A 9,589-nucleotide genomic window follows, 5' to 3' on the forward strand; every position below is an offset into this window, starting at 1 on the left:
TTTTTTTTTTTTTTTTTTTTTTTTTTTAATCATGTTCAGGTAGCTGTGAAGATCATTGACAAAACTCAACTGAACTCCTCTAGCCTCCAGAAGGTAAGCACGTGGTTTCTTTTTTAGCCACTTCAGTGATCTGCTGACACATCTGGACTTTGTCTTGAACCCTTGGTTTAAAATCTCTGGCCATTTCACTGTCTGTGCCACCCCTTTCCTATGGCTCTGCTATCTCCAGCGCTTTGGATGGTTCCCCTGTGGTGGTGGCTCCTGGGTGGGCTTCCTGGCTGTAGTCTCTGGCTCATCTAAAGTCTTTCTGCCCCTTCTCAGCCACTTAGCCTACCTGTCTGGCCTACTTCCTGCATCTTGTTATCGTCTGGCTTATGGCCAGCCCTGTGTAAAAAAACATGTCTGTAGCCATTACTAGAAACACATGCTGCTAACTCCAAGGTCTGGAATGATCCAGGCAGTGGCTATAGAAGTACAGGGATAAGAGGAGGCAAGGAACCTACCATTGGGTTCTGTGCCAGCTATGTTGTAGAGAATGAGTAGAAATACTGGGTCTTCAGAAGCAGAACTCTTCTTCTAAGTCTCTGACAACATCTGCATGTCAAAGACAGATGCTGCCAGTTTTCCTTCTCACTTCTAGGCTCCTCTTGGTTAGAGGTAACAGAGTAGTTATTGCTGGATGAGGCTGAACTTTTCTTTCCCCCTTTAATGGACAGCAGGAAACAGGTCTTACTCAGTGGTTAGGGGAACCTCCCATATACCCTCTGCCCAAAAAAAAAAAAACTATGAAAAGTTGATAGGAGGGACCAGCAGGTGGTGTGGTGGTTAAGGTGCTGGACATTCCCATAAAGCCGACCAGGTTTGAGTCCCAGACCTGGTGGCTTACTTTCTCTCTCTCTCTCTCTCTGTCTGTGTGTGTGTGTGTGTGTGTGTGTGTGTGGTCAAATTAAAATAAATTCTGAACAAATAAAAATAAAATAATTTTTAAAAAGAAAGAAAAGAAAAACTGATAGGAGTGAGACAAGAAAGGGAGACTAATTTGCAGAAGAGGGACAGCTTGCCAGTGACTGGTTATGGTAGAACTGGACACACTCTACCCTCTCTTCTAGTCCTGGATTCCAGCAGTTAGGGGAAGGCAGAAGGTTCTTGTCTGGCTCCAAACCTGCTGCCCCTATTTGGCTGCACCTTTGTGTCTTCATAGTCCAGCTGACCCTGGTTCAGATTTTCTGATCAAGACCAAATTCTTTTCATCTTAAAGCAGATTGACGTTTTCTTTTCTGAGCACATCATGGTAGTGAGTTAGGGAGAGGTATGACTCCACACTAACAGACTCAAGTACAGTGATATTGGGAAACTTGGGACAAGGGACTAGGGACTGTCACGGAGGGAGTTGCTGTCAGAGTTCGAGTGTATGGGCTGAGTTCCCCTGGCATGCTGACAGCCAGGACCAAGGTGTTTCCTATTTTTTGTTATCCCTGGGATTCCTTCAATGGTTCTTTGGCTCAAAGGAAACATTGCTGTCATCACTAGGGCTTCCCTGCTTGGAGCTTTCCAAGAGGAAGGGAAAGACGGCTCTGCTTGACCTCTGGCTTCCACCCCACACAAGTAGAAGCCAACATGAGGAGGGCCATTTGGTCTTTGGAGAAGTTTAGTCTGTCATCGTAACAATGCCAGAGCTAACCAAGCCATCTTATTTTCCCTCTCGTTTTTCTCCCTGCTTCTTCTGACTGACTGGAAGGGACCCGCACCAGACCAGTATAGCCACTTTAAAAGCCTTTCAACATAATTGGTTACCAAGGCCAATCTGATTCTGGCCAAATCACTCTGTTTAAACTTAATCTCACTAGTTATCCCTCAAGGACAAACCCCCTCGGGGTTCTACGCAGGCCCAGAAGACTCTAAGCTCTCCAAGGAGGATGCTATTTCCAGGCTAAGTGGGCACCCTCTGGGCCCCATTTCAATGCTGCTCCCCATAACCTCCCTTCAGGAGGTATTAAACTTTTCTTGTCTCTTCATCCAAAATTATTGTTGGGCCAGGGAGGAAAGCAAGACAAAACCTGGGTTCTAACAGAGGGAGCTATGGTCAGATCAGGTTCCTAGAGATCGGAAAGCCTGTTTCTTTTCCTTTTCAGTTCACTAAAGCTCTGGGATTAAAGGAGGAAAAATGTATTCACTTTATTCCCTAAAGTGTATCTTGAATTAAGGCTCCAGACTCCTCCTCCTTAAACACACACACACACACACACACACACACGTGCACGTGCACACATACATACACACACACACACACGAGTCCTGTTTCTCATGCAAGTGGTGAGCCTGGAAGTTACAAAAACCCCCACCTCCAGTTCTCTGGCCCCCGCAGAAGGGAAGGAGTTCATTTCTGTCATCTTTCTTTTTGGAAATGTATGGTTTAGAGCCCCTGATTTGTTTCACAAAGAGAGCGTGAGTGTGTGGAGGTGGATTTGATTAAAATTGGCATCAGCTATATATAGGAGTGGCTTCTTCTGTCACCACCCCAGAGGCCCAGGAGAAAAAGGCCTATCCACCAGTATCAAGCCCTCTGTCTTCTGTATATCCAAAAAGCATGGGTTCCCTCTCCAGAACGCTACATCTCTTCACACAGACCAAGCTAGGGTATATCTTGCCACTGAATAGAAGCAGCAGCTCAGGTTCTGGTTGTTCACATACATGGGCTCATACTCTCTCCTACAGAGGCACCCCATCAAACCCCGCTGCTATTGGGGCTGGATTTGGGTGGAGGTGGCAGAGTCCATGGCTGCATCAACCAGGAGCTGAGGCTGGAGTAGCAAGCCGCCAAAGCTCAGCCTTATTCCAGCTGCAGATCCCCTTTGTGTGTTCTCTCCCCAGCTCCCACTTTTCAGCCTTGGACGAGCTGGACAACTACCCTTTTTCTTTTCCTAGCCTGGTTTTGGTTGTTTTATTTTCTTTTTTGTTTTTTGGAAAAAGACCCCAAGCAGAGGATCTGTTGGGAGGACCCTGAGGGGGGGACAAGCTAAGCAAGCACAACCCCGTTTTATTTTCCAGCTGTTCCGTGAAGTAAGAATAATGAAGGTTTTGAATCATCCCAACATAGGTGAGAACAAGTTATCATTCCCTTCTTCTTCCTCCATGGCAAGGCTGCACCTTCGGCATGTAGTCTTTCTCCCGAGGCACATTGCCTTCTGGAATCTACCAGATGTCAAGGCAGCCTCTGGAGAAGCTCAGTTCAGAGTTCAACCCCACCTCTGGCACACCGGGCTGTCTTTAGTAGTTAGGTTGGTATGAGAAGAACTTGTCCTTGGGGGGAGGGACGTGAAGCAGAAAACTTTCATTCTTAGGATTATCTGTACATATTGAGGCTCAGTGTATGGCCCCTGCTACTTATCTTAACTTGAGGTTTGGCCTTTTTTCTTACAGTTAAGTTATTTGAAGTGATTGAGACTGAGAAAACGCTCTACCTTGTCATGGAATATGCTAGCGGTGGTAGGTGTGGAACTCCTTTTCTTGTCACACCCCCACCTCTCCCAACCCCAACCAGCTCTAACCAAGATGCCTGCCCTGTCTCTTGCAGGAGAGGTGTTTGATTATCTAGTGGCTCATGGCAGGATGAAAGAAAAAGAGGCTCGAGCCAAATTCCGTCAGGTGGGTGTGACTCCCTCCATGGAGTATGGGCCTGACTTCTGTCTTTTAGAGTTTGACATACAAGGAAGGACCTTCCTGTCCATAAGTGGCCTTTGGAGGGGACTTTGGGTTCTGCTTATCTGTGTAGCAACTTAGAATTAGGTTGTGGGCCCACAAACCCTGTGGCCCACCCTCAGGCACCTTTGGGCTAACCCCTCTTCCTTCCTTCCAGATAGTGTCTGCTGTGCAGTACTGCCATCAGAAGTTCATTGTCCATAGGGACTTGAAGGTAAGGCACGCTCTGCTCTCCTGTGCCTGTGAGTGGAGCTAGATTGTTCTCCCCATTCTCCATGGTGTGACATCAATAACCATCAGACCCTAACTATTCAAGAAAATGTTATCCTTTCCCCCTGTGTGTTCTCTCCCCAGCTCCCACTTTTCAGCCTTGGACGAGCTGGACAACTACCCTTTTTCTTTTCCTAGCCTGGTTTTGGTTGTTTTATTTTCTTTTTTGTTTTTTGGAAAAAGACCCCAAGCAGAGGATCTGTTGGGAGGACCCTGAGGGGGGGACAAGCTAAGCAAGCACAACCCCGTTTTATTTTCCAGCTGTTCCGTGAAGTAAGAATAATGAAGGTTTTGAATCATCCCAACATAGGTGAGAACAAGTTATCATTCCCTTCTTCTTCCTCCATGGCAAGGCTGCACCTTCGGCATGTAGTCTTTCTCCCGAGGCACATTGCCTTCTGGAATCTACCAGATGTCAAGGCAGCCTCTGGAGAAGCTCAGTTCAGAGTTCAACCCCACCTCTGGCACACCGGGCTGTCTTTAGTAGTTAGGTTGGTATGAGAAGAACTTGTCCTTGGGGGGAGGGACGTGAAGCAGAAAACTTTCATTCTTAGGATTATCTGTACATATTGAGGCTCAGTGTATGGCCCCTGCTACTTATCTTAACTTGAGGTTTGGCCTTTTTTCTTACAGTTAAGTTATTTGAAGTGATTGAGACTGAGAAAACGCTCTACCTTGTCATGGAATATGCTAGCGGTGGTAGGTGTGGAACTCCTTTTCTTGTCACACCCCCACCTCTCCCAACCCCAACCAGCTCTAACCAAGATGCCTGCCCTGTCTCTTGCAGGAGAGGTGTTTGATTATCTAGTGGCTCATGGCAGGATGAAAGAAAAAGAGGCTCGAGCCAAATTCCGTCAGGTGGGTGTGACTCCCTCCATGGAGTATGGGCCTGACTTCTGTCTTTTAGAGTTTGACATACAAGGAAGGACCTTCCTGTCCATAAGTGGCCTTTGGAGGGGACTTTGGGTTCTGCTTATCTGTGTAGCAACTTAGAATTAGGTTGTGGGCCCACAAACCCTGTGGCCCACCCTCAGGCACCTTTGGGCTAACCCCTCTTCCTTCCTTCCAGATAGTGTCTGCTGTGCAGTACTGCCATCAGAAGTTCATTGTCCATAGGGACTTGAAGGTAAGGCACGCTCTGCTCTCCTGTGCCTGTGAGTGGAGCTAGATTGTTCTCCCCATTCTCCATGGTGTGACATCAATAACCATCAGACCCTAACTATTCAGAAAATGTTATCCTTTCCCCCTTTTTTTTTTTGAGATGACCAGGAAGCCCCTAGGGCTACTTCTGGTGGGTGTAGGCCTTGCAACTGGACTTAGGAGCCCATTCCAGCCAGCAAGCAGGGGCTATCTGCTGTTTCTCTTCTCGGTATATCACTTGCCATGTGGCCATGTATTGTGAGAGTACTCCAGGCTTTCCTGGTCCTTCAGGCCACCTGGCAGCTGACCAAGGGGAAGATGCTGAATGTTCAATAGCTGTAGCACAGCGGCTCTGCTGGCTTGTGTGCACACACCATCTCTGTCACTGAGATATTCCTCTTGAGACTCTTGGCCACTGAGTCCTTGCAGACATGGCTATGATTAACCTGACTCTGACACTGAAACTTTGCACAGTTCACAGGGTCTCTGGGCCTTTAGGAACCAGCCCTCCTTTGGCTGCCTGTGCGAGGAGTGGCCTGTGCTGCTCTCCTGCCTAGCCTGTTTACACTGATTGAAGCCTTGCCCCAGAGTTAGTAGAAAAAGTTCTGAGACTGAAGATGGTTTTGCATTTATCCTCCCATCACCCTGAGCTCCTTCCTGCCCAGGGCCTTAATGTGACTCACGTGGTTTCCGTACCTCTCCATATTACTCCCAGGCAGAAAACTTGCTCTTGGATGCTGATATGAACATCAAGATTGCAGACTTTGGCTTCAGCAATGAATTTACCTTTGGGAACAAGTTGGATACCTTCTGTGGCAGTCCTCCTTATGCTGCCCCAGAACTCTTCCAGGGCAAAAAGTACGATGGACCCGAGGTGGATGTGTGGAGCCTAGGGGTCATCCTCTATACACTGGTCAGCGGATCCTTGCCTTTCGACGGACAGAACCTCAAGGTGGAGTGAAGTACAAGCTAGATCACTTTTTTTTTTTTTAGCTATAGGACATGTGTACTCACCAGAGACAGACGGTGTGGGAGGGAGTGAAAAATCACCCCCGGGGCGATAGCCATGCCACAGTACCTTCTCTCTTATTTTTTTCTTGGGATTTGGGCACACACATGTGCCCAGTATGCTCTTTAAGCCATTGGGTCTGGGACTTGGACCATGGATCGGCCAATGTGGGTTTCAGTACCTTCACCACCACGCCACCTCCTGGCCCTAGATCATTTCTGTTATTTCTCATTTTCTTTCTTGGCCTCTGGTCTAAACCCTGACCTTTCACCTTTGCTTCCTATCTACATTTTTCCCAAGCCAGAGCTTCAGAGAAGGGCTTACGAAGGTAGCAACAGTTAAAAGATCTTCTGCAACAAGCAATTAATAACCTCAATATCTTTCTCAAGAAATGGGATAAATTGGGTGTGTGTTCACCCCTCCAAGGCACTCTGGATGGCAGGCCTCAGACTGGTCAAATTAGAGGGCAAAGGGTTTTTACTGCATTGCCTTTGGTGGGGTGTACTGTACAGTAGAAGGCTGTCTGCTGTCTACTACATTTCATTTCTGTCTGACTGGGCAGGCTTAATCTCTCAGAATCCTAGATACCAGTTTTCTGTCCTTGGCCTTTGTATAATTTAAATTTTCTTACCCTCGATCTTCTGATAGGAGCTGCGGGAACGGGTACTGAGGGGAAAATATCGTATTCCATTCTACATGTCCACGGACTGTGAAAACCTGCTTAAGAAATTTCTCATTCTTAATCCCAGCAAGAGAGGCACTTTAGAGGTAAGCAGTCTTGAACCCAGCTGACCGTCAGAAAAGCTGGGGTTCTCACAGAAACCTCCAGGCTGAGTTTCCTCCCCTCTGTCCTTTTCCCTTCCCTTTGCCCCCAGCAAATCATGAAAGATCGGTGGATGAATGTGGGTCACGAAGATGATGAACTGAAGCCTTATGTGGAGCCACTTCCTGATTACAAAGACCCCCGGCGGACAGGTGAGGCTGTGCGGGTCATGAGGTCAAGCCTGCTTCGGAGTCCAGGCCATCCTTAACTATATGTCTCTCTGTGCAGAGTTGATGGTGTCCATGGGTTACACGCGGGAAGAGATTCAGGACTCGCTGGTGGGCCAGAGGTACAATGAGGTGATGGCCACCTATCTGCTCCTGGGCTACAAGAGCTCTGAGGTGTGTGCCCCCTGCTCTGTTCCTGACCTGGCCAGCCTTGCTGTCAGTAACACCCCATGCTCCTAACACCTGCTGAGGGCAGAAGCTTGTCTTCAAGCAGGTGTGCTGTCTGCACCTCAGCTGTAGTGTCTAGGTCCTCTGGCCCTCGCACTGGTCTTTCTCAGTATGTGGATAAGAGCTAGAGGCCTCTGAGCCTGGGTCCAGGATTCCATGTGTGTGAGTTGGGTTGGTTCCGTGCTTCGTCTGTTGTTTCGTTGAGAGAGAGAGTGGTAGATAGTTTCGACAGGGTCTTACTGCTCCAGTTAGCCAGGTCCATAAGTGCACATCACCACACCTGGCCTATTAAGGTTGAAGCAAAAACCAAACCCAGGCCTCCCACATGGCCTTAACCACTGCACGGCAGCCGTCTCTCGTCTGTGCCCCAGCAACTGCACCATCTTGGTCTGTGTTGATCAGAATAGGTCCAGCTCATCTGCTGGCAGTTCTGTACTCATCTAGAAATCTTCGTGTGTCTCTCTCTATCTGGAAGTGGATGTCACTGGGTTTGTGTTTGTGGTGGGTGGTCTCTTTTGTCTTAGAGAAAGTTAGGTTCTGTGTGGTACTTCTGCCGGGACTTGTATCTAGGCCTGTGTATCTTATGTGTGTCTGTCCTCCTATCTACGGGCATGGAGGCTTTGCGATTGCTCTTCTGCCCATTGAGGAGTTATCATCTCTGCACCCCACATACACTCCCAACCTCCCCACCCTGCTCTCCCCTGGTGGTGGTGGTGTCTCCCTCTTGGGTCTCACTTCAGCCTGCTTAAGAAGTATCTGGTGGCACTTGGCTATGGGCCAATAATTGCTCTGTGCATGTGGGGGTGGGAGTGGCCTTTAGTCTGATTATGTGTTCCAGTGGGTTTTATGTCTGGTGGTGTGGCATGTGTGTCCCTCTCTGAGGGCAGGATGTCTTTTGTGGGGCTGTTGTTAACTGTGGTTGTTGGTATCTGTGTCAGGGCATGTGTGTATCTGGGGTTTAGGGCAAATGTGTTTGGGTGTCTATTGTTCTTGCAGTTTGTGGAGGTCTGGGATTTGGGTGTCAGAGCTGGGCAGTATATGTAAGTAGGACCATCTGTAGGGACTTCTGCCTTCCCTTGAAGCCACATTTTCTGTTCTACAGCTGGAAGGTGACACCATCACTTTGAAGCCCCGGCCTTCAACTGATCTGACCAATAGCAGTGCCCCCTCCCCATCCCATAAGGTACAACGCAGTGTCTCGGCCAACCCCAAGCAGCGGCGCTTTAGTGACCAGGGTAAGTGCTTTGGAAGTTTATAGGTGGTGCACACACACCTCTCCAGAGAGGTCCCAGCTGAGTCTCAGTCCTGGTTCAGCTATTTCTTGATAGCATGGCCACTGGCCAGTCCCTCAACTCCCTTAGCCACTGTGACCCAGGGCTGTGCTGAGTGGCCAAGCATGGGGTAGGCCTTCAGTGGTCCCTGCCCTTACCCCTGCCCACCCTCCCTTTGACCCAACAGCTGGACCTGCCATTCCCACCTCCAATTCCTACACTAAGAAAACTCAGAGTAACAACGCAGAAAACAAGCGGCCTGAGGAGGAGCGGGAGTCAGGGCGGAAGGCCAGCAGCACAGCCAAAGTGCCTGCCAGCCCTTTGCCCGGTGTGGAGAGGAAGAAGACCACCCCCACCCCCTCCACGGTGAGCTGCACCTGTCCCCCTTTCAGCCCCTCCTCCCTATCTTCCCTTCCTTCCTGTGGCAAGGTTTGCCGTCTCCAGGCAGCTCTTTGCTTTATCCAGACCCTGCTCCCTTTTCCCACTGCTTTGCTTACTGTGGAAAGCCTCTTCCTTGGGAGTAAAAGTAAATCCTTTCTGTAACCTGTGGTCTGCAGTCTGCAGACCTGATGAGGGGACACACTCTGTGTGACTCAGCCTTCACCCTTTATCCCCACAGAACAGTGTCCTCTCCACCAGCACGAATCGAAGCAGGAATTCTCCGCTTTTGGAGAGGGCCAGCCTTGGCCAGGCTTCCATCCAGAATGGCAAAGACAGGTGAGTTGCCCAGGCCCCACCTGCCATGCTCCTAGGAGCCACCTGTCACAATGGTGATGTCTGTCAATGCACCATCTCCTGTCCCCACCAGAGCACTGCTCCCTGCTTCCTGGAGTTCCATCCTGGCTCTGTCCTGTCCAGCTTTTCCCTTTCCTGCTCCACGCCATTTCCTCCTGTCCTCCTCTGACTGCTTCTCGCAGTTTGCCAAGTATGGGATTCTTGATGGTCATCCCAGCTGCCTTCTTGACTGCACCCAGGGCATGGC

At 49.2% G+C, this 9,589-nt stretch overlaps 1 protein-coding gene across 9 annotated transcripts in view; it reads left to right on the forward strand.

Moving 5' to 3' along the window:
* MARK2 (microtubule affinity regulating kinase 2) overlaps nt 1–9,589 on the forward strand; it is a 72,951-nt gene that overhangs the window by 54,398 nt on the left and 8,964 nt on the right. For 8 of the 9 annotated variants that reach the window (XR_003549584.1, XR_003549585.1, XR_003549586.1 and 5 more), the window contains 12 exons: nt 40–93; nt 3,049–3,097; nt 3,421–3,486; nt 3,575–3,645; nt 5,039–5,095; nt 5,825–6,061; nt 6,767–6,886; nt 6,994–7,093; nt 7,170–7,282; nt 8,439–8,571; nt 8,795–8,973; nt 9,227–9,324. Coding sequence is in view for 6 of the 9 variants with exons in the window: in XM_027772391.1 (XP_027628192.1) it covers nt 40–93; nt 3,049–3,097; nt 3,421–3,486; nt 3,575–3,645; nt 5,039–5,095; nt 5,825–6,061; nt 6,767–6,886; nt 6,994–7,093; nt 7,170–7,282; nt 8,439–8,571; nt 8,795–8,973; nt 9,227–9,324 (1,277 nt within the window). In the remaining 3 variants the exon portion in view is untranslated. Of the gene's footprint in view, nt 1–39; nt 94–3,048; nt 3,098–3,420; nt 3,487–3,574; nt 3,646–4,184; nt 4,280–4,602; nt 4,669–4,756; nt 4,828–5,038; nt 5,096–5,824; nt 6,062–6,766; nt 6,887–6,993; nt 7,094–7,169; nt 7,283–8,438; nt 8,572–8,794; nt 8,974–9,226; nt 9,325–9,589 lie in introns of those variants that run through there. The other variant, XM_027772393.1, reaches the window with a different exon arrangement.

The sequence above is a fragment of the Tupaia chinensis genome, unplaced genomic scaffold (genome assembly GCF_000334495.1).
Source record: "Tupaia chinensis unplaced genomic scaffold, TupChi_1.0 Scaffold000273_1, whole genome shotgun sequence".
Lineage (NCBI taxonomy): Eukaryota > Metazoa > Chordata > Mammalia > Scandentia > Tupaiidae > Tupaia > Tupaia belangeri.